This window comes from Thermoascus crustaceus (genome assembly GCF_041956765.1).
Source record: "Thermoascus crustaceus strain CBS 181.67 unplaced genomic scaffold VTN00scaffold_1, whole genome shotgun sequence".
Lineage (NCBI taxonomy): Eukaryota > Fungi > Ascomycota > Eurotiomycetes > Eurotiales > Thermoascaceae > Thermoascus > Thermoascus crustaceus.
In genome coordinates, this window is record NW_027192527.1 from 496,559 (window position 1) to 519,267 (window position 22,709).

At 49.5% G+C, this 22,709-nt stretch overlaps 8 protein-coding genes across 8 annotated transcripts; 6 read left to right on the top strand and 2 right to left on the bottom strand.

Moving 5' to 3' along the window:
* Positions 1-149: 149 nt before the first annotated feature.
* Positions 150-2,335, top strand: VTN00DRAFT_172 (uncharacterized protein; the record flags this gene model as incomplete). The annotated part of the gene is made up of 4 exons (XM_069427858.1): positions 150-466; positions 532-699; positions 755-897; positions 957-2,335. 4 exons carry the CDS (start codon positions 150-152, stop codon positions 2,333-2,335), a joined length of 2,007 nt encoding a protein of 668 aa, XP_069290880.1.
* Positions 2,336-3,524: 1,189 nt separating this feature from the next.
* Positions 3,525-4,688, top strand: VTN00DRAFT_173 (uncharacterized protein; the record flags this gene model as incomplete). The annotated part of the gene is made up of 1 exon (XM_069427869.1): positions 3,525-4,688. The coding sequence occupies one exon, from the start codon at positions 3,525-3,527 to the stop codon at positions 4,686-4,688; it is 1,164 nt and encodes a 387-aa protein (XP_069290881.1).
* Positions 4,689-4,925: 237 nt separating this feature from the next.
* Positions 4,926-6,591, bottom strand: VTN00DRAFT_174 (uncharacterized protein; the record flags this gene model as incomplete). The annotated part of the gene is made up of 7 exons (XM_069427880.1): positions 4,926-4,952; positions 5,000-5,122; positions 5,174-5,727; positions 5,794-6,009; positions 6,071-6,209; positions 6,262-6,420; positions 6,478-6,591. 7 exons carry the CDS (start codon positions 6,589-6,591, stop codon positions 4,926-4,928), a joined length of 1,332 nt encoding a protein of 443 aa, XP_069290882.1.
* A 372-nt stretch (positions 6,592-6,963) lies between these two features.
* VTN00DRAFT_175 (uncharacterized protein) lies at positions 6,964-9,022 on the top strand (the record flags this gene model as incomplete). Its single annotated transcript, XM_069427891.1, has 7 exons — positions 6,964-7,100; positions 7,154-7,241; positions 7,453-7,594; positions 7,694-7,738; positions 7,799-7,946; positions 7,999-8,930; positions 8,988-9,022. The coding sequence occupies 7 exons, from the start codon at positions 6,964-6,966 to the stop codon at positions 9,020-9,022; spliced, it is 1,527 nt and encodes a 508-aa protein (XP_069290883.1).
* A 559-nt stretch (positions 9,023-9,581) lies between these two features.
* VTN00DRAFT_176 (uncharacterized protein) lies at positions 9,582-14,166 on the top strand (the record flags this gene model as incomplete). The annotated part of the gene is made up of 5 exons (XM_069427902.1): positions 9,582-9,965; positions 10,022-11,731; positions 11,781-12,335; positions 12,389-13,129; positions 13,183-14,166. 5 exons carry the CDS (start codon positions 9,582-9,584, stop codon positions 14,164-14,166), a joined length of 4,374 nt encoding a protein of 1,457 aa, XP_069290884.1.
* Positions 14,167-14,481: 315 nt separating this feature from the next.
* Positions 14,482-16,578, top strand: VTN00DRAFT_177 (uncharacterized protein; the record flags this gene model as incomplete). The annotated part of the gene is made up of 9 exons (XM_069427913.1): positions 14,482-14,534; positions 14,642-14,823; positions 14,900-14,982; positions 15,037-15,581; positions 15,662-15,812; positions 15,866-15,931; positions 15,996-16,104; positions 16,189-16,404; positions 16,457-16,578. 9 exons carry the CDS (start codon positions 14,482-14,484, stop codon positions 16,576-16,578), a joined length of 1,527 nt encoding a protein of 508 aa, XP_069290885.1.
* A 503-nt stretch (positions 16,579-17,081) lies between these two features.
* Positions 17,082-19,523, top strand: VTN00DRAFT_178 (uncharacterized protein; the record flags this gene model as incomplete). Its single annotated transcript, XM_069427924.1, has 6 exons — positions 17,082-17,137; positions 17,360-17,493; positions 17,551-18,519; positions 18,581-18,688; positions 19,133-19,261; positions 19,318-19,523. The coding sequence occupies 6 exons, from the start codon at positions 17,082-17,084 to the stop codon at positions 19,521-19,523; spliced, it is 1,602 nt and encodes a 533-aa protein (XP_069290886.1).
* Positions 19,524-19,606: 83 nt separating this feature from the next.
* VTN00DRAFT_179 (uncharacterized protein) lies at positions 19,607-20,054 on the bottom strand (the record flags this gene model as incomplete). The annotated part of the gene is made up of 2 exons (XM_069427935.1): positions 19,607-19,852; positions 19,911-20,054. The coding sequence occupies 2 exons, from the start codon at positions 20,052-20,054 to the stop codon at positions 19,607-19,609; spliced, it is 390 nt and encodes a 129-aa protein (XP_069290887.1).
* Between the last annotated feature and the right edge of the window lie 2,655 nt (positions 20,055-22,709).

The following is a 22,709-nucleotide window of genomic DNA, read 5'->3' on the forward strand; positions in this document are numbered from 1 at the left end:
GCTTCCCGTCTACCTACTTGGCAGCGACGACATCTACCACTCTCAAGCGGAAGATTGACCACGCTGTGACGCCTCTTTCCTTGTCCTCCTCCATCTCCAAGCCAGCCAAGAGGTTTGAAACGTCGCGATAGAATAGCCAAGTCGACGCCATGGCGGACTACGGGCCACGAGCGCCTCATGGCCCTGACATGACGGGCACCCACGAGCCTCTCGAGGAGATGGATCTGAACGAGAAGGATGCCTTCGACCGTTTGATTCGTCCCGACGATAGTTACACCCCGGATGGTGTCTACTGGGCCGATCTGAACATCTTCCAGCGGATCAAGTTCGTCTCTAGCTACGATGCGGGCGAGGCCAAGCGGGAGCTCTCCGCCATCTGGGACATGATCAAGCAGGATCCTCTGTCGCCCGTCTCGTACTACTTCAAGAACATGGTTCTCCCCGGTGCCGGATTGGGACTGGAAGGGTTGGTCCACTCTTTCTCCGGCTGATGATCTGACGATCAGGTCTACTGACAACGTGTCCGTGCAGTTATGTCCTCTTCTCCATCTCCAACGTCAAGCCCCTCCTGCAGAGAGCTTTCCCCGCCTGCTGGAAGCACAAGGAGATCTGTAATGGCACGTGGCTTGCTGCTCTCGAATATCTCGAAATCTGCGGTATTATTGTCGGTCAGATCTTCGTAGGAATCGTCGGTGACTGGTACGCAATTCTCGTAGACATGCCCGGGTGCAGCTCTGTCTAACTGGACATGCAGGATCGGGCGAAGATGGGGTTTGATCCAGGATGCCGCCATCATGTTCGTCGGTCTTCTGATGCTCACGGCTGCTTGGGGTGTGACCCAGAATGGCTGGGTGATCTGCTACGTCTGGTCGCTGTTTTTCTACGGCATTGGTGTCGGTATGTTCCCGTCTGATCTTCGTTTTCTCCAGCGGCCACTGCTGACGGGCGATATGTAGGTGGTGAATACCCAATGACCGCTACTAGCGGTATGGAGAATGCTGTCGGCTCCGGAAAGGTCTCGACCAAGGAGGATCGGCTCCACCGTGGCAGGAAGGTCACCAGTGCCTTCTTGATGCAGGGTTGGGGTCAGTTTCTCAACCAGGCCCTCCTCATTATCCTGCTACTCTGCTTCCACCATGGCAGCGGAAATGACCCTTATTCCACGGTGTCTGCCCAGTGGACTTACCGTGTCTCTTTTGCCATTCCGGCCGTGGGCACGCTGTGGCTGGTCTACTACCGTACCTACCACATGAGAGCTGCCAGCAAGCAGCTTGCCGCAGCCAAGAAGAAGGCCTCCGTGACCGGCTATGATGTCGAGTCCCTCAAGCTTACCATCAAGCACTTTGGTTTCCGTCTCCTGGCCACTGCTGGCGGCTGGTTCGCCAACGACGTCTTCTTTTACGGCAACAAGCTGTTTCAGGATGAATTCATTTCCGTTATCAGCCCGGAGACTAAGTCGGTCATGCCCGGCTGGTTGTATAACCTGCTGAACGTTGGTGTCTCCCTTGTTGGCTACTACCTCGCGTCCTTCCTCATCGACAACAAGCTGTATGGTCGCAAGTGGATGCAGATCGTGGGTTTCCTGATGGACTTCATCCTCTTCATCGTCCCTGCATTCCACTACCACTACTACACTTCCCCGGAACACATCCATGCCTTCCAGGCTATGTACTTCCTCAGCTCCTTCTTCAATCAGTTTGGTCCCAACTCGGTGACCTTCCTGGTCGCAGCCGAAGTCTTCCCCACGCCCATCCGTGCCACCGCACACGGTATTTCTGCCGCTGCTGGTAAGCTTGGTGCTCTTCTCGCTGCCGTCATGTACAACTACATCACCACCCAGCAGAAGTTCCACATCGTTCCGTGGTTCGGTCTCGGTGGTCTGGTTCTCACCTGGCTCTTCCTGCCTGACACCACCGGACTTGACCTCAAGGAACAGGAGCGTCGCTGGCAGTACATCCGTCAGGGTCGTGAACATGAATACCACGGTCCCGCCGTGCACCCCAAGCATCTGTCTCTCTGGGAGCGGTTCCGCGGCATTGGTAAGAACTACAACCCGGAGCTGGACTACAAGCAGAAGGTCGAGGAGTTCCGTGCCGAGTGGGAGGCTGCCATGGCTCGCAAGGCCGCCGAGACTGAGAAGGGCGAGGACTTTATCGCTACCGATACTGAGGAGAGCCTTCTGGAAGGCCACGTGCACCAGTACTTCGAGCGCACAAGCCCTATGTTCCGCGGCATGGAGAAGACCAACCTCAACAAGGCTGCCAGCCTGGTTCTCCCTCCCCCCGCGGAGGGTGACTCCACGTCCGGGGATGAGAAACAGTCGAAGGGTAACTAATATATGTACCCGACCAAACGACGCTCATTGCTCTCTTATTTTTCTTTTTGGCTAAAAAACTTACTTTTCGTTTCGTTCGGTTTGGGCGAGCATAAACGGCGTTTAGACCGAGTGTGCAACCCATACGCGCGTTGTTCATTCTATATATTATTACATTGGCTGGATACCACTTTTGCGAATAGAACCCTTCTTGCTTTTTTTGGATGAAATTCATGTGTCCCTGTGCAACGCCTGTGATGTAACTCGACGTGGGTAGGTGGTAATTAATTTGTGCTGCTCAAACCTCAGTTCAGCTGGTTCGATAGAAAGAATACAGTACAACACAGAGTACATGCCGGTACAATTTTTCTGAAGTAGATGCCTCAGGTCAGACACGTATGGCCTGAAACGGAATTTTCCAAACGTCTCGATTTATCCCGCTTGGGTACTTACTTGATATGTTATAGACCATTGTACTCCGTACGGGATGCGGAGTAGAGCACATCCATTGCATTGTGATAGACAATGTGGGGCTACAATCACATTGTGATTGACCTTCGGTCCGGAGACTGTAGACATTAAGGGTATTAGAATCTAGGGTGCATCGCAGCAAGACTACCTCTCCGTACCTTTTTAGGGTTGTGATTTCCCACGCCAAGCCTGGATGAAACCTTTCCCCGACCACGAAACGACGTCACAACTTAACTTACCCCTCCATTCTATTTCAGCTTCTAGAAATCGGATTGGAACCTAGTGCTCGCGGTTGTCTATTTTTATTTGGCCATTATTTGCTGCAGGTGATTAAGCAGCTAAAGCTTAAGTTACCTAGCTACCTAGCCACCTACTAATCCACCGGTCGCCAATCCCGAAGGCCGGTTCGGATGCAGGGCCAGGTGGTTCAGTCCATCCATCCCATAGAATATCGTGCTTTGAGGGGCAGCAAACAACCGCCTTACTCCAGGTTAAGGGTGCCGCATACACACACTGACTATTGTATGCATACAAAAATCACGTACTGACATTTATCTCTGATAACTAAAGCTGTTTCGCTTTGTTGAATCTTATTCTCCTGCCTCCTTCTTTACATACATGTTTTCATCTATACCCGGACGCAAGTGATTGCCGTGCATACCGCCGTATCTACTTTTGATTTTGATTTGTGCACTGACACCATCTGATCCGACCTCATCTGAAAGAGAAAACACCAATCATGCCCCTTTTCTCCTTCGGTTCCAACAGTTCCGGCCAACTCGGCATCGGTCACGTCGAGGACGTCTCCCTCCCGATGCGATGCCTCTTTTCTTCTTCAGAAGATGATATCTTGAAACAGGAGGGGGGCGAGATCACCCGCATAGCGGCGGGCGGGAACCACACACTTGTGCTTTTCAAGTCTGGAGCTGTCTACACTGCAGGGTATAATGTGGATGGGAGATGCGGAGTCGTGCCTGGACCTGCATCCGAGCCTAGGGAGAAAGTTGTATCCGAGCCCGAGGCGTCGTCGCTGCTGCAGTTCGAAAAGGTTACTTTTTCGGATCCCCGAGGGAGGAAGGTCGATCGGTTCAAGGACGTCTCAGCCACGTGGGATGCGACGTTTTTAGTTTCTTGTTCTGATGATGAGGAGCAGAAGGAGCAAGAGGAGGTATTTGTGATGGGATCCGGGATGAGAGGGGAGTTGGGGCTCGGAGAGACATGCACCCGAGCATCCGCGCCGGTTAAGATACCCGATTTCCCCCCGCCAGGGACCAAGGTCGGTGCAATTGCCAGCAGCGTCGGACATACAGTGGCGGTTCTGTCGAACGGGGACGTGTACGGATGGGGCGGGGCGAGGAAGGGCCAGTTAGGAGAATCAGTGAAGGATCGAAAGATCGTGTGGTCACCGGTGAAGATCGAGGGGATCCCGTTCCGCGCAACTGGTGCCGCGTGTGGACGTGAGTTTACGATCATCGCTGGGAATAAAGAGAGAGAGTTTAGGATCCTCGGATCTGCGGACAGCAAATGGAGGGTTTTGGCTGATGCGCCTGCAGCGTTGGGGAGTTATTCTCTTGTAGCTGCTAGTTGGCATGGGATTTATGTACATCAAAGTGATATGTCTGTCAGGGCTTGGGGCCGGAATGATCGCGGTCAGCTCCCTCCTCCGGATCTGCCAAAGCCGAAGAAAATCGCTGTTGGCAGTGAGCATGTGCTTGCTCTCCTGGATGATGAACGGACGGTGGTGGCGTTTGGATGGGGTGAGCATGGCAATTGTGGTCCTGAGACGGATGCACAGGGAAATGTGAAGGGGAGGTGGAATGTGATTCCACTTGAGCTTAGTGACAATTCGAAAGTTGTCGGAATCGGAGCTGGCTGTGCGACGAGCTGGATAGTCGTTTCGTGATATCAGGAACGCTCTGTAAAGATCCCGGCAATGATGAATGGGTGTCTTGGATGGCCGGTTCTGGCTGTCAAGTATCACCAGCAATCGAAGGTTAAGGCTGTTGGAGAGCCATCTCAGATTCTCAGATGAGATATCCGAGTTCGCCAAGGGATTAGGCATTTCATGACAGGCAGGTATTAGCACGAGAAGTGCTTGTCGATTCGGTAGCCGTCATGAAGGTATATGATACATGTCACCTCAGTCGAAGAGGCCCAGACCACGTATCTATTTGGTTAGCTTCCAACAGCAAATAATCTCACGGATACACGTACCTGCGATATGCGTTGTGTGGGTGGAATCGCCACCTCGTCGTCATTGGACTGCCCTTGTTGTCGTCTGGCGGACACAGTGGGCTCGCTGTCTTTGATGCGGCCGAAGCTTGCATTAAACGCATCCTTGGACCTTATCAGTTGTCTTGCACATTGAATGGGACTCATCAGACTAACATGATCTGCGCTCGTATCCCAACCAATTGTATCCTCCGCCTCATCTTCATAATTTGGTTCATCCCATTGCCTGTCATCGTCCGCGGGAATAAACAGACTATCGTAATCGATGGGTCTTATAGCAGCATTATCTCCTTCACTTTGGCGGGCTGAAGCTTGGACAGGGGGCTGAGTAGCTCTACTCGCAGGCGGGGGCATCTGTTCCGATGCGGGAGCATTCCTGGGGTGATTCACCTGCACTGGTCGTGGTGTCTGCCTGGCAGACAGATCAGGTGCACCTGTTCGTGATGAATTCGGTGCCTCATCATCTGCTTCGCCTCTAGTCATCAATGTGAACTCGCAGATCACACCTTCAAATTCGTACGCCAGTTGCAGCGGACGGCAGGGACGAGTGTATCGAGCCGTTACAATCGCCTTTGCCGTGTCCGCGTGAGTGATCGCAGCTTTGAAGTCTTTGACATTTATCGCAACATGCAGATTCTCTTCAACCATGAATTCTTCAAAGTCCTTTGTCTCAATGGCCACCGATGTGTGAACTGGCTGCTTGAGGATCTCTGGAAACCATATCATCAGCGAGATGTCAAAAAAGGTAGAATAGAAATGGAATCGCTTAATCCAACCTTTTCCATCAGTTACTTTAGTGGTAAAGCTCGTAAAGACAGCCTTGCCATTTTCAGAATAAATATCAAGTTGCTCGGCAGAAGGACTGAAGTGCTCGATAATCTCTCGGAGAAACTTCGATTCGATTGCCCATTGATTTCTGGTTTTCGTCCGGTCGAAGACAGCATGCTGCACGGTGACAGATTCGTAGGTCAATCTGTATGACTTTACGACGCCTGGAAGAAAACTAGTTCAGAAAGAAGCACCAGACCCAATGGATCTCAAGGAGGAACTTACCATGTCGGCAAATCATCTTTACGACGAATCTGCACTCTGCTTGATCTGCAGTGTCATGCAATTCCACATCACAGCGTTCAATAGCTGTATCTTTGTCTTTGAGATCGCTTGTTCGTCCCTTGAACACAGAAAGGAGGGCCTAGCTGGCGTCAGAAGCGTCTGCCAGAACAAAGCCAGGAACGTGGGCATACCTTGAGATATATCTGACAGGCGAATCTGTCTGAAGAAATCTTCCTCGATACAGGATCATTCTTCCTTATACTAAACGAGAACTTCTCGAAGAATTTGTCGGCGTCGAAGACGAAAGACGCGTATGCCGTTTTGGTCAAATTAAGGGCACTCAGCCGAAGCTTGGTTGCTGCTTGTCAGCTGGCTGGTCTTAATGGTCTCCTAGTTTCTGAACTCACTAGGTCGTATTCAGCTTCTATAGAAACACTCTCATTGAATTTAGAGAGACAGATGAGTGCGTCGTGCAACCGGATCAATGCAGCGGGAACGAGTGAGAAGGATAAAGTGGCCATGATGCTTCTCTGTGTCCCTGCAGCCCTATAGTGCTGTACAATTACATGCCTTTCTGGAGGGGCCTTACGCTCGTCCACACACGGATTGTTTAGTTGTCCTACTTGATGCGGAACGCAAGCAATCCTGTCCGTCAGGTACCAAATACACTATTTTGTAGGTATGCTACTCGCAAGCCACTCTTATCGAGCAGGCGGCAACGGGGATGTGGCTTGCTTATATAATCAATGGACGCGTCGGGGCGCGCCCCAGACATCATCACCAGCACTTCCCTTTTTTTTTCTTTAAACTCATCGAAAATCTACCGATTGCTTCGGTTTTAGTCTGGGTATTTGCATATCATTGCCACTGTTGATTTTTTTTTCGCAGTGAAAATGGTGGTGACATTGCCCGGGGACATCCTTTATATCATCTTCGATCTTCTGAAAGCTGAAAGGGACTACAATACCATATATCAATGCGCAGTATCCTCCCGTTTGCTAGCAGAACCGGCATTGAGCGTCCTTTACCAGTGAGGATAATACTATGCCTTTTTATGCGGAATTTTACTAAGATAGGAAATAGACTGTACGATACTTCTCCCGTGGCGGGCGGCGATCCTGTGGATAAGCTATGGAAGCACAGGAGATTCGGAGTTTCCATAGATGGTCTTGTGAGAGAACAACATCTAGTTGTCCGCAAATGGGCATTTATGTGGCGTTCGATTATTCTGTCTACCTTTGGCAGGACGTATCTGCCTTATTACAGTTATATTCGCTGCCTAGATCTTACGGATCTCGCTACACTCTTTCACGATGTCAGATTCAATGGAAATATAAGAGAGTAAAGTCTCGAGTTACCCAATAGCTACTCTCTTTTTATAGGTTCTAATAGACTTTAGGGAGTTCTTTTCCCGCGAGATCGAAGACCGTGTCTTTTGTGACTATGAATCCAAGGGAGCTAAACGGCTTCGTTCGTCAAGGAATTCTAGAGACATTCCCTGGATCATCGAAAAGCTCGGATCGGGTGAGTATTTGACTTTTTTATCCGTCTTTATCATTAATTGAGAAAATTTGCTTGTCCGAACTGCCCATATATGTTTGATGTCATCTAATTGTCTCCCAGCCATTGCAAGCAAGGCGACGTCGATAAGGGAATTAAGAGGGGAAGGTAAGTTTGGTGCAGGTTGTAACCGATACTTAGTTCTATCCTAACCATATGCTTCTCCAGTCTCGGCTTCTATCCTGACTGAATGGATACCCGGGTTGCCCCAATTAGAGACGCTGTCAATGTGGTCGGGAAACACACTGACCCAGCAAGCTGGAGAAGAGATCCGTGCCCACTGTCCAAAATTTAAGAGGCTTACGATATATATGTGGTATGTTCCTGATCTTAAATATAGGGATGACTATTCACGATGGTGTACACAGGTTAAACGGTCCCACTGGAAATGCAGAGACCGAATCTGAGCAGTTCTTGAACTCCCTGCAACCTCATACTCTAGAGTATTTCGAACTGTTAGGCCATGCGCAATTAGGGCCTCGCTCTATAAGAGCAATAGGCTCCCACCTGAACTCACTCGCAGAACTGAAATTGACAGGTTTAGACATCGAATCAATTGCCGAATTACCTTCGTTGACAGCACCTCCAATGCTAAAGGTTCTATCACTAACAGACTCACGTCCCACTATCAGAGACGAAAATTTCTATAAAATTGTCTCGAATGTTGCGGACTGGATAGCCAGTTGTAGAAACCTCCGACAGCTAGAGCTCCGGAGATTCCTGGACGACTCCGTCCTCCTGTCTCGGGCCCTTGCTGATGATAAAGTCCGCCTGACGAGATTATCAGTCCGGGGCTACGCGATGAGCCGCGCTCGCGCTTTCCATGAGGCTCTCGCTTCTCAGTCCTCTTTACAGAGTCTATGTCTTCAAGGCGAAACTAGCGAGGCCGATGAGGACCAAGCGGTACTCGTCCAAGCCCTAGGGCAACTAAACAATCTTCGCGAGCTTGATCTAAAAGACATATCGGACAACTTCACTCCCGATCACGTTGCTACCCTTACGCCGTTCCTTCCTAAGCTCGAACAACTCATAATAAGCGGGTACAACTTTCATTGTGAAGTGTGGAACTCATTCCTATGCCTTCCTAAACTGAAGAACCTCGTCATCCATGCTTTTAGCGAGTTCACGGCTCAGGGGATCCTCGAATTCATCGCGCAGTTGGGTCTTGACAATGAAGGATTCAATCTGTCCATTCTGAATAACACCACGGACGCCTATGTTCCAGAAGAGGCACAAGTACAAATCCGCGATACTCTGGCACGTAACCTGGATGGATCCTTCGATTTTGAGCTGGCGCGCGGTAAGCCACTTTCCGAGTCTATCCTTAGAGTAAAACGTAACCACTGACTGCGCACAGACGAGTACACTGATTCGGAGGAAGATGACGATTAGTGGTAGGCAAAGGAGCTTTTTTTCAAGGGACTCGGTCGGAATAAGGGCTTGTGATGGACTAGAAATTTCAGTGATTTCATCAAATCACTATTCGGCGTTTGGCATCAATTAGTTCTACTCTTAGAGCAGGATGTGTAAGAATACAATCGTTGTCTGTATCAGTTGGGAAATTCGTTTTTTTTCATCTTAAAGACTTTGTGAAGTGCCCAGCAAAACTGGGCACCTAACCTGATCCTTTTTATCAGCACAGAGATGCGAGAGTCATAAGAAGGAACATCAAGAAACGCTGGAGGGTTGCGGCGTCGAATAGAGTGAGCGCTATTATGTAGGACGAAGCAAGTAACACCACTTTACAGGCTTGGCGGAGAAACGCGTTGTGGTCGCGTATCGATCGGCGCACCGCGCGTCCGCATTCCTTCGCGTATCGGCCCATATCCTCCGCCCTCGCCAAGTAGCCCTCAACCTCCATAGCCAGCACAGGCTAGGTCATCTCCGCCTTTCTTTTATCTATTTACCTCGAACTTGAATGGATTGAAATCAACGACATCATCCTCCTGCAATGGCTTCTGCTCGCGCGAAATTGGCGGAGCTGCGAGCTCTCCGTGCTGCCGGCAAGAAGCGCCTTTCTACGTACGAAGTCGAAGATCAAGGAGACATTTATGAGGAGGTCGACGATGATGGCTACAAGAAAGTTATCCGAGAGCGTCTCGACCAGGATGACTTTGTTGTCGACGATAATGGCGCTGGATACGCGGACGACGGTCGCGAAGTCTGGAACGATGACCGGATGGTTGACAGCGAAAGCGAAGGCGAAGAATTACCTTTGAGGGGAAAGGCTGCGAAGAGAAAACGGGAGGAGGAGAAGCAGAGGAAGGAGAAGATCAACAATGGCATTTCTAAGTATTTCAGCAGCAGTGCTGCGGCGTCTGCTCCCAAACCGAAGGTGAGTGCTTTAACAGCCTTTGCGGCGGTCCTGCACGGTCTAACACCTCGAAACAGCCTGTGGCCACCGCTGAAGATGAGGCATTCATGGCGGACCTTCTGGGCGAAGTCGATACGAACGTTGTTCCTACTCATGTACCTTCGAGAAACATAGTCAAGTCTGAGACGCGACGAAAAGTTCGAATCCTTTCACCTCCATTATCCGAGTCGAAAAAGCCAGCTCGAGAGAGTGAGAATGTTCCTCGGGGTCGGTTTCCATCTGAAGAACCTCAAGTCAACATTGATGATGACGACGGGCCCCTTCCGGGCGGCGGCGATGATGATGACGTTCCGATGAGCGACTCAATGCCATCCTCTCCTATAACCAAGGTGGTAGAGAGAAAGTCCTCTGCTCCCGTCAAGGTTGAGGAGGATGAGGAGGAGGATGACTTGATGGATGTTGCACAAGCCACTGGACATCATGACAGCAAGGTCACCAGCGTGAACATGACCGGCAGCCGCCCACCGCCGAAGATTAAAAAGGAAGCTTATCCATCACCCATGAGTTCCTCTCCTCCGAGGGTCACATCTGACGCTGTGGATGCCTCATGGAATGATGTTACGAACAAACTGAACATCCTCAGCAGTCCTGCCACGGAGACCCGTGTGTTTGGTAAATTACGGGCCCAAGATGCCATTGAAGAGGACGGTAGTCTGCGGATTTTTTGGCTGGACTATACTGAGGTTAATGGCAGTTTGTGTCTGTTCGGAAAGGTGAAGAACAAACAGACCGGCTCATATGTTAGCGCATTCGTCAAGGTCGACAACATCCTGCGAAAGCTCTTCTTCCTTCCGCGAGAGTACAGACAGAAGCATGGCAGAGACACAGATGAAGAGGTGGATATGGAAGACGTCTATCAGGAAGTCGACGAAATGATGTCGAGACTCAGGGTTGGCATGCACAAGATCAAACCGTGTACGCGAAAGTACGCATTTGAGCTGCCCGGCATTCCAAAGGAGGCGGAGTATTTGAAACTCCTTTACCCATATGACAAGCCTGCTTTGCCTATGGATGTGAAGGGCGAGACATTCTCCCATGTCTTCGGCACCAATACTGCCCTCTTTGAACAGTTTGTACTCTGGAAGAATATCATGGGTCCTTGCTGGCTCAAAATTGAGGAGGCCGATTTCACTGCTGTTAATAATGCATCATGGTGCAAGTTCGAGTGCCAGGTTTCCAAGCCGGCACTCATCAACCCTATTCCCGATTCCGAGAACATGGAGACTCCGCCTTTGACGCTCATGAGTCTTTCATTCAGAACCCAACTCAATGTTAAAGAGAATACGCAGGAGATACTCGTGGCCAGTGCAAGAGTGTATGAGAACATCTCTATCACTGAAACGACCCCGCCAGAGAAGCTCCCTTGCAAGACCTTCACCGTTATGCGGCCTTCCGGATCCGCATATCCAATGGGTTTTGAGGCTGAGACGAAGAAACGGCGAGGAACTTACATGTTGGAGAAGAGCGAGCAGTTCCTCTTGAGCAAATTCCTCGCCTTGTTTGAGAAGATGGATCCCGATGTTCTCATGGGTCACCAGCTTCAGGAAGTTGACCTCAGCATTCTGCTAAACAGAATGAAAGAAAAGAAGACACCCGGTTGGCATCGAATTGGCCGCTTGAAGCGCGGAGAGTGGCCGAAGAATTTCAACAGAGGTGGTGGCTTCTTCGCCGACAGGCATCTGGTAGCTGGACGGCTGATGTGTGATATCGCGAACGACATGGGCAAGGTGAGATCTCCAATGATTCATGTATAATTCTAGTTCTAACGTTCTACAGTCCCTAATGACGAAATGTCAATCGTGGAGTTTGACTGAGATGTGTCAACTTTACCTGCCTGACGGTAATACACGTCGAGATTTGGACAATGAGACTGCATTGAATACCTGGGCAACGACAAAAGAGGGCCTCATGAACTATATCAGCCACTGCGATGCGGATACTTATTTCATCGCTGCGCTGGTGCTGCGTCTGCAGATGCTCTCGCTGACAAAGGTTCTTACGAATCTTGCAGGTAACTCTTGGGCTAGAACACTCAGCGGCACAAGAGCTGAGCGGAATGAGTACATTCTGTTGCACGAATTCCATCGCAATAAATATATCTGTCCCGACAAATACTCAACAAAACAGCAAAAATCTGAAGAGAAGATCCTCGATGCTGACGATGACAACGTCGACAAGAAAAAGAAAGAAAAATACAAGGGTGGTCTCGTCTTTGAGCCCGAAAAGGGTCTCTATGACAAATATGTCTTGGTTATGGACTTCAACAGTTTGTATCCCAGTATCATCCAGGAGTACAATATCTGCTTCACGACAGTTGATCGAACGGAAACAGTGGGTTTTCCCTGTCCAATCCAGATTTTCTGCTTCCACTGACCTTCCATTAGGCTGAAAATGAAAATGAGGAAAAGGTTCCCGAAGTTCCTTCCTCTGACCAGGAACAGGGAATCCTGCCACGTCTCATTGCCACGCTTGTTAGTCGTCGACGAGAGGTAAAGAAGTTGATGAAAGATAAGCGTGCTACTGCAGAGCAGCTTGCGCTGTGGGACACCAAGCAGTTGGCCTTGAAGCTTACCGCCAACTCCATGTATGGGTGTCTGGGATATACTCAATCTCGATTTTATGCTCGTCCCCTCGCGATGCTTACGACGTTCAAAGGTCGTGAGATTCTTAGAAGCACGAAGAACCTCGCTGAGAGCAATCAGCTGAGGGTCATTTACGGTGACACTGACTCTGTTATGATCAACACGAACATGGACAACATCAGCGATGCGCTCAAGGTCGGCGAAGAGTTCAAGAAGTCTGTCAATGAACGGTACAGACTGTTGGAGATCGATATCGACAATGTTTTCCGTCGCCTTCTACTGCACGCAAAGAAAAAGTATGCGGCCATAAACATTACGGAAGTGGACGGCAAATATGTGGACAAGCTGGAGGTAAAAGGTTTAGACATGAAGAGACGAGAATACTGTGCCTTGTCGAAGGAGGTGTCTCAAAGACTTTTAAACGAGGTACTCTCTGGTGAAGATCAGGAGCTGGTCCTCAACAAAGTCCATGACTACTTGCGTGAGCTTGCTGGCTCCATGAGGGAGTTTAAAATACCCGTCCAAAAATATGTTATCTACACGGTACGCTTCTAGTCGAGGACAGACCTAAGTGAAATAGGCTAACATCGCTGCAGAAACTTTCCAAGAGACCAGACGAATATCCCAACAAAGAGTCGATGCCACCAGCGCAGGTCGCTCTTCGTGAAATTGCTCGTGGGAAGACTGTTCGGCCCAACGATGTCATTTCGTATATTGTTACAAACGGAGACTCTGAGACCTCTTCACTGCCCCCTGCGAAGCGCTCATACACCCTTCAGGATGTTGTGAAGTCGGACTCTGGCTTAAAGCCTGACATCGAGTATTATCTTATCAAACAAATTTTCCCACCTATTGAACGTCTGGTTGCTCCTATTCCTGGCACCGACGCCGTTCGCCTTGCTGAGTGTCTTGGTCTCGATGTTCGTAAGTACCAGATCAACACCTCTAGCACGAACAACCAGCAGAATACGGAGATATTCCCATTGGAATCACAGATTCCCGATTCTGTGCGTTTCCAAAATGCAGTGCGGTTCACTCTTCGCTGTCGATTCTGCCACGAGCGATCAATGTTCGAAGGATTGGTCGCCTCATCTCACATGTGTACGCCGCACGGTCTGGTTTGCCCCAACAAGGGTTGTGGGAAACCGTTCTCAGTCCTTTCTGTCATAGCTCAGCTTGAGAGCCAGATTCGCGCGCAGACGTCCAAGTACTACGAGGGTTGGCTTATTTGTGACGATCCTGCCTGCGGCAACAGAACGCGACAGATGAGCGTCTATGGTCATCGTTGCCTCGGTCCTCGCGGGCGCGCAGAGGGCTGCCTTGGGCGCATGCGCTACGAATACACGGAAAAGCAACTATACAATCAGCTCCTATATTTTTCCGGTCTGTGGGACGTGGATAAGGCAAAGGCAGTTGCTGAGAAAGAGACTAGTGGCGAGAAGAAGGACAGCGTGATGGCCCTTGTGGAGTGGAACCGAACAAGATTCGGAACTATCAAAGGTGTTGTTGATGGCTACTTGAAAAAGTGCGGACGACAATGGGTGGAGATGGACACTCTGTTTAGCTTCATGTTAGCATAGGGCATAGGTGGCGTTGGTTTTTTGGATGGCTTCGTACTGTATAGTTGAGACATTACATGCTAAGACACTAGTTTTATGCATAGCTTGATTACTTTGATGACCTATGTTTGGGTAATCGATGATTGAAATAATAATGGTTGATTTGTCGCATCTTGCATAGAATGGTAACGACGTCCCACTTGGTCTCCAGATTTGATAACCTTAGACCCGCAAATTCAGTAACCCCGATCGCGCGCACTTCTTCTCGCGACCCGTCGTTGCTCTTCCGACTAAAGCCGCATACATCGAGCCATATCTATCAGGATATAGATCAATATGTCTGTAAAGCGTGTCCTGGTCATAGCAGGATCAGATAGCTCGGGTGGCGCGTGCGTACATACCCACCTCCGAAGGGCGATGGGATACCCCAGTTCCCGCTTTATCAACCATCGATTGGAGAGCACCAGAGACTAACATAAGACAAATCGAAAACCAGTGGCCTCGAGGCTGATCAGAGAGTATTAGCTGCCCATGGATGCTATGCGCTTACAGCGACGACCGGCCTGACGGCCCAGAACACCCTGGGCGTCCAGGACATCTTTGTCGTGCCGGCGGGGTTTGTGAGGAAGCAGATCAAAGCTGCCCTTGAAGATGTCGGGACTGACGTGGTCAAGCTTGGTAAGATTTTTTTTCTCCTTTTCAAAGTTCGCGGATTGTAACATCAATGTCTAATTTTCCATTTCACGCTGTCAAGGCATGTTATCATCTGCGGAGACGGTTGCAGTCATTGCAGAGGCGCTCGTTACACATGGAGTTTCCCAAGTAGTTTTGGACCCGGTATCGACCCCCCTTCCTATTCAGTTTATTTCCCTTGTCTTACTCTGGTGAAAGGTCATGATTTCTACGAGCGGATCGCAACTACTACCGCAGGATGCAGTTAAGGGTGTCAGAACAAAACTGCTCCCTCTAACGACTGTCCTAACCCCGAACATCCCTGAGGCGAAGCTATTGCTCGAAGATGCCGGGATCAGTTATCAAGATCCCCGGGATGTTGATGATATGATCCAACTCGCAAAACAGATCCGCGAGCTGGGGCCTAAGAACGTCCTGCTCAAAGGCGGCCATCTGCCTTTAACGAAGGAACGGAAGACTGCCAAAAGTCTTGAAGATACATCGATCGTTATAGATGTGCTTTACGATGGAGAAAAAGCGACACTCTTTGAGACTGACTTTCTTACTTCGAAGAATACCCACGGCACAGGTTGCTCGCTCGCCTCTGCTATTGCTGCGAATTTAGCATTGGGGAAAGATATGGAGCGAGCAGTGCGCAGTGCCGTCAGATTTGTGGAAGCGGGGATTAAGACCAGCGTTGATATTGGAAAAGGCAGTGGCCCGATCAACCATTTCCACTCTGTTTATACGCTGCCCTTTGCACCGTATGTGTTCCTCCATCCTCTCTCCTACATGCCAATGCGCAATGCGCTCCTAGCTTGGCTAATGGCTAAGGAAAATTCAGTGGTCGGTTCTTGGAATATATCCTCGATCGTCCGGATGTCAGACAGGTATGGAAGGCTTTCACAGAGCACGAATTTGTCGCCGGTTTGGGGAGCGGTACGCTCCCAATTGAGAGATTTAAAGAATATCTTGTACAAGACTATCTATACCTTGTATGCGATGGCATATCAATCCACGACTCTAGATAATCACTGACGTCCTTCAGGTCCACTTTGCCCGAAGCAACGCATTGGCAGCATATAAGGCGAAAACTATGGAGTCTACTGCGGCGGTGAGCACATCCCATTCCCTCCAAAACAAGTGCATCTTACTTATTGCGTGCAAATTCTGTTTAGTCTGCCAGAATCGTGCTGCACATCGAGAAGGAAATGGCTCTGCACCTAGATTATTGTTCCTCCTTTGGCCTCTCAAAGGAGGAAATGGAGAGTTACCCTGAGACGCGAGGTACATCTTTCCCTGACTTGATTCAATGAACAGTATTAGCGCGTGCACGAGCACTTGCTAACGCAACGGCTTCGGCGATGGTAGCGTGCACCGCCTACAGCAGGTATATCCTTGACATCGGTCAATCGGAAGATTGGCTTGCACTCCAGATGGCACTCGCTCCATGCCTCATCGGATACGGTGTAATCGCTCAACGACTATATAGAGAGAAGAGCAGCAAAAGAGAAGGGAACCGGTACTGGAAATGGATCGAGAACTATGTTGCGGAGGACTACACGGAGGCGGTGGAGATCGGATCCGGTATGATTTCGCCACAGCTCCAGGAATATTCACAGATCTAACTCGCCAGCAGCACTTTTAGAAAAACACATGAGGACGGTCTCGCCCAGTCGGTTGGAAGAACTGATTAAGATATTCATCCGAGCAACGGAATTGGAGATTGGTTTCTGGGACATGGGACTGGGTGGCAAATAGGTCCGGGAAGGCCCACTGCATTATTGGAAGGCTTCCAGAAGGATGGCTAGAACGATGAGCAGCAGCGTAGCAATCCAGTAGCGTTCCAGCAATAAAAATTGAGGAAAAGGGCCGTCAAGACGAGCAATCCGTGGCTCCGAGACCAGAAAAAGCCGGTGAAGTCGCCGGCATGGCTAAGCTAGTAAGCGCCGACTTTTCATGCGCTAAACCGCTTTGGAAAATTTTCTGGTTCCCAGCGTCTGCCGCTTTGCCTCCAGGCTCCTTCCCTCGCCCTCTTTTCTTCACGGTCTCGTCTCTGCGTCTCCCTCTTCTCTCCACACCTCTTTTTTTTTCCCCCTTCTCCTTCATCCCTCTATCACTTTCGCACGCCTGGTGGACGTGAACTGCGCGTTGTAGGCAGTCCTTTTCCTTTGCCGTTCCCAGGTCACCGTATTTCCGGTTTCACTCTTTCCTTGACCGGTCGCTTCTCAGCTTCGACTCCGACAACACCGCAAGGACTCATCATGTCGTACGGAGGCGGCGGCTACGGCTCTCGCAGTTCCTACGGAAGCCACTCTAGGTAAGCGCTGTCTTTCTGTTGGATCTATGACTGTGTTGCAGTCTTCTGGGAGCCGGTTGTCCGTGTTATCAGGTGACAGACGCAGAGACGATTGAGGCTTTGCTGGCGTCGCTTGTTTCGCGATCCAGCCCAGATTTCGCGCTGAGCAGTCTCCTGATCGCAACACCGCTATTCGGATATTTTGAGATATTTTCTAGCAGCTGCTAACGCGTCGATTTCCAGGAGCAACGGCTACCATGGTGGCGGTGGATACTCGAACGGCTATCACGGAGGTTCTCATGGAGGATACTCCGGCGGCCACGGAGGTGGAGACAAGATGTCCAACCTCGGGTCTGGTCTGAAGGCGCAGAATTGGGGTATGTTTCATGTCTCAAGGAGAACTCAAGACTACGATGCTGACTACAATGGTCCAGATCTCTCCACTCTGCCGAAGTTCGAGAAATCCTTCTACAAGGAGCACCCTGATGTCACCAACCGCTCTGCCCGCGATGTTGAGCAGTTCCGTAAGGAAAAGGAAATCACCGTCCAGGGAAGGAACGTTCCCCGTCCTGTGGAGACTTTCGATGAGGCTGGTTTTCCGCAATACGTTCTCTCTGAGGTTAAAGCGCAAGGATTCGATCGCCCAACGGCCATCCAGTCTCAGGGTTGGCCCATGGCTCTCTCTGGACGCGATGTCGTCGGTATTGCAGAGACTGGATCTGGAAAGACCCTGACCTATTGTCTTCCGGCTATCGTCCATATCAACGCCCAGCCTCTGCTTGCTCCCGGAGATGGTCCTATTGTCCTTATCCTCGCTCCTACCCGTGAACTGGCAGTTCAGATTCAGGCCGAAATCTCCAAGTTCGGAAAGTCTTCTCGCATTCGTAACACTTGCGTCTATGGCGGTGTTCCCAAGGGACCTCAGATCCGTGACCTTAGCCGCGGTGTGGAGGTCTGCATTGCCACTCCCGGTCGTTTGATCGATATGCTGGAAGCCGGACGCACTAACCTCCGCCGTGTTACCTATCTGGTTCTTGATGAAGCAGACCGTATGCTTGACATGGGTTTCGAACCCCAGATTCGCAAGATCGTCTCCCAGATTCGTCCTGACAGACAGACCTGCATGTGGTCCGCCACGTGGCCCAAGGAGGTCCGCCAGCTGGCGCAGGATTTCCTGCACGACTACATCCAGGTCAACATTGGTTCCATGGACCTGTCTGCTAACCACAGGATTACCCAAATTGTGGAGATTGTCTCCGACTTTGAGAAGCGTGACAGGATGATCAAACACCTGGAGCGTATCATGGACAATCGTACCAACAAGGTGCTGATCTTCACTGGCACGAAGCGTATCGCTGATGAGATCACTCGCTTCCTTCGCCAGGACGGATGGCCAGCGCTATGTATGTTTACACCCTTCCTAAACTGTCTGTATCTAGACATATACTGACCGGATCTCTCCAGCTATCCACGGTGACAAGCAGCAAAATGAGCGCGACTGGGTCTTGAGCGAGTTCAAGTCCGGCAAGAGCCCAATCATGGTTGCCACTGATGTGGCTTCCCGTGGTATTGGTATGATGAAATGCGATCTCCCTCCCCTTACCCCCCTCCCTTCTAATTCCCTCACCCGTATTGACGTCGTGTGAACAATGGCACGGTGCTTTGCTCTCTGAAACATGTTGGTATACATGACTCGTCCAGGCTTCTCGGGTCTTCTCATGGTTCTCATGCCAGGAGGACCTTGGACTTACAGTGCAGTTAGCAGATGTGCTTGTTGACTCTCCAACTCTACCTCATAGCCCGCAGGTAGAGACGTGGGTCTCTTATTTGAACTTGTTCAAGCTGCATTCCAAGGTTGCTCCAGGACCGCGATAGTTGCCAGCCCACGGACTCACCGTAACGGATCTTATAATGAGTCCAAGAGAGTGTTGCATCAAGTCTCACACGACTGAGAAAAGGGCCCAGGCCACGTTGCTTTCCACTATTGCTCTGTTTGCTAACATAAGTGTGTTGAAGATGTGCGCGACATCACTCATGTGATTAACTATGACTATCCGAATAACTCGGAAGACTATGTTCACCGTATCGGTCGAACTGGTCGTGCCGGTGCCAAGGGAACTGCGATCACCTTTTTCACCACTGACAGTAAGTATCCACGACTCACTCTAGAAGCATGTTCTTTTGCTAACATTTCTCTTAAGATGCTAAGCAGGCTCGTGACTTGGTCACCATCCTCACCGAGGCCAAGCAGCAGATTGATCCCCGCCTTGCAGAGATGGCTCGCTACGGCGGCGGTGGTGGTGGCGGCGGCCATGGCCGCTGGGGTGGTCGTGGTGGCGGCCGCGGACGTGGTGGTGGCTTCACTGCCTCCAATGCCGCTCCCCTTGGTCCCAACAGACGCTGGTAGAATATTGTCACACGTTGTGGCATCAAAGCTTGACGAACTGATCATATTTACCTTACTCGAAACCGGTAATTCTTCTCGATTTTCTATCTCATTCCGGCACAGGTGGCGTTTGTCGATTTTATGATAGACAGTCTCAGTTTCAAAACATGACAGGTTTCCTTGGGAGACTTTACGTGTCCACAGATCATCCGCGTGTGGTACCAGCGACTTGAAACTTGATCCTCCGGCATTAGATTTCCCTGCTTAGAGCAGATTCGTTTCTCTGTCTTTATTTGATTGTTTTCAATCAGGTTAAAAGCTTCTCTGGCCCATCGGCGAAGGCGGGTATTCTGTTTAGAAAGAAAACCTCAAGCTTAGTTTAGCATGCTCATGCCGATGAGATATTACGCGAGGTGGTGCCGGTCTGTTTTTGTTACCATGGCTCTGAACTGTATTCTGTATTCGCTTTGGGATTGGTGCGTGCTGGCACTGTTTTTCGGTGTTGATTGATGAATCCAGGGCATTGTCATTGGACGAATCAGAGATTATCATTTGAGAGTATGTTCGTAGGCCGCGGTATCGAATCTATGTGACCAGATTTACCTTTTCTCCCTACTATGCAGGATATCGTAAAAAGCGATTGTCGGTCTTCTTGGTCTGCAATTAAACGGGGTTCAGTTCTGCTGAGAGATCGTGAGTCATACCTACATAAGAATAAGTCGTGATTTCCGATACTACTTGTAGACCGCTTTTGATCTGTTTGTCTGAAAGAATCTTCGTGTAAGAGTACACGATGTAGGTGCAGTACTGGTATTACTATTTTTGCTTGGAATCAACTCGATCAACATTGAAAATAACTTGGGCCCCAACGATATTGTGGCGCAAACCGAGTAAATAAGCCCTCTGAATCTTGTAAATTTAGTAGATAGGACGCTCCTTAAACAACACCTTAATTAAGTTATGAATTATAAAAATGCATATCTGTATATGAAAAGCCATCCTATTTGATACTCCTTTTTGCCATTTTCATCGGATACCGGGGCCGAGGAACATCTGATACGGTTGCCTGTCTGGATGTATATTTTGACTGGGTGCACCACCGATGTGGAAAATATGAGTTTCATCTGACCTAGCCACCTTGGACCTGAATAGAATTTAAACCAGAGCTGTTCTCCTACAATGTTGCATCAACTTGCAGGTTGCAGCACACAGGGCTTACTGCACCGGTCTCAAAAGACTATGTATCTACATACGACTTTTATTCAAGAAAAGACCAAGGCTTATCTATGATCACCTGCTCCCCTTGCTGACTGCTTCTAGACAGGTATCTGTACCCATGTACTATACTGTTAAGTAAATGGTCGAGGTACGGAGTACTATCGGCGTAAGGACAGCGTACACAGTGCTTGGGTCCCGTTCCACGTGGATCCAATCAACAAAGCTACCGAAACATGCACCCTGATCCATGCTCCAACTCACGAAACATGCATCGTTGATGATACCCATCCAGCATCATGGGACTTGCGATATTCGCCACTGTATGATCGAGTTGCAAGGAAGACTAAATGATACGGCGATTGCCAAGCTCCAGTGGATTGATTCTCAAATGATGCTGCTCCTCTTTTCATCGCAGTCAGCAGCTCCATGGCTACGGTGGCATTACGCATGTACATCTTGTAAATTTATAGGACAGTGCGCTTGGAAGAGACATGCATATATCTAGGTACTTTGCCACTTGAAAGCCCTTCCTTCTTCTGCATTGCTGTGTTATTATTATATTAAAGCTGCAACAGTGTAAGCAGATTTACGAGGCAGAATATATCAATAACAATCAATATTATTATTTAAATTAGATGCAAATCAGGTTAAGACTCTAATTACAGAGCTAGATGTTACAATCGACATGGACAACATGGCCTTGCATGAGCATGCTACCCCGCAGGGCAGGAGATAAGAGCATCTCTGATCACGTGGAACTACCATAAGAAACTACCATGAGGTGGTAGTCGACAAAGGTAGTCACTACCATCGAAGACTACCATGAGATGGTAGTCAGAATGGTAGTCAAAGGACCATATATATAAGGACACCCCCTAACCATGGGGATTAGAACCCCGTGGTCAACTCAGACAGCAATCCCAATAGCAACATTGCTAGTAACGGCTTATCTATCTATCTTTTCCTCTTGTCTTCTGTCCTTCAAGATAAACCCAACACGCCTCAACCTAGAAGTCCTAGGACCGCCGTTACACTTTGACCACCTTTCTTGCAGAAGGCAGGAAGGAAAAGCAGCAACAGAACATTGTTACCCCTCCGTGAAGAAAAGAAGATGGAAGATATCACCCCCCAGGGAGTTATTCAGGCCCTTAGGGACCTACAGGGTCAAGTCTGCTGACTTGAAAATCAACTACAGGATCAAACCAGTGAGAATACCACTCTTCAAGAGCAGGTTAATCAGCTGCAGGGTGAACTACAAAACCAAATAATGGGAATGCCCAACTTCAGGAACAGATGCGGCGGCTAGGACAACAGGCCCATGCAAACACAACCCAGATGGCCAGCCTAACCCCCCAGAATCCTGCAGATAACGAGGTCAACCTGAAAACCAAGATCACAAAACCTAACCTATACTATGGTGACTGGAAAAAGCTGCAGACTTTCATCTCACAACTGGAGCTCTATTTTTTCTTCAACCCTCATGAATTTCCTGATGAAGAAAGGAAAGTGATATTCACAGCAACCTACTTGCAAAGCACAGCAGCTCAGTGGTTTGACCCCTACCTGAAGGACTGCCTAGAAAGATTGCCAGAACAACAGTAAGTTGAGACAATTGAAACTTTCAACAGCTTCAATGTGTTCCTAAACCAGATCAAACAGAACTTTGGGGACTTGGATAAGGTAAAGAAGGCCATCAGAACTATCATGTCCATCTAACAGAGGATGTCAGTCACCAACTACACCACTGAGTTCCAACAAGCAGCAGCATTCCTTGGAGACTGGTCAGAATAAGTGCTCATGGAGCACTACTATCAAGGATTGAAAGAGGAGGTCAAAAACAGGCTCCTGGCAGCAGAGGAACCAACAGACCTCAACAACCTGATACTCATGGCAATCTGGATTGATAACTGACTTTTTGAGCGACGGACTGAGCAATAACAATTCAATCCCTTTCAGCAAATCCCTCAGCATACAGGAAATGGAGGCAAC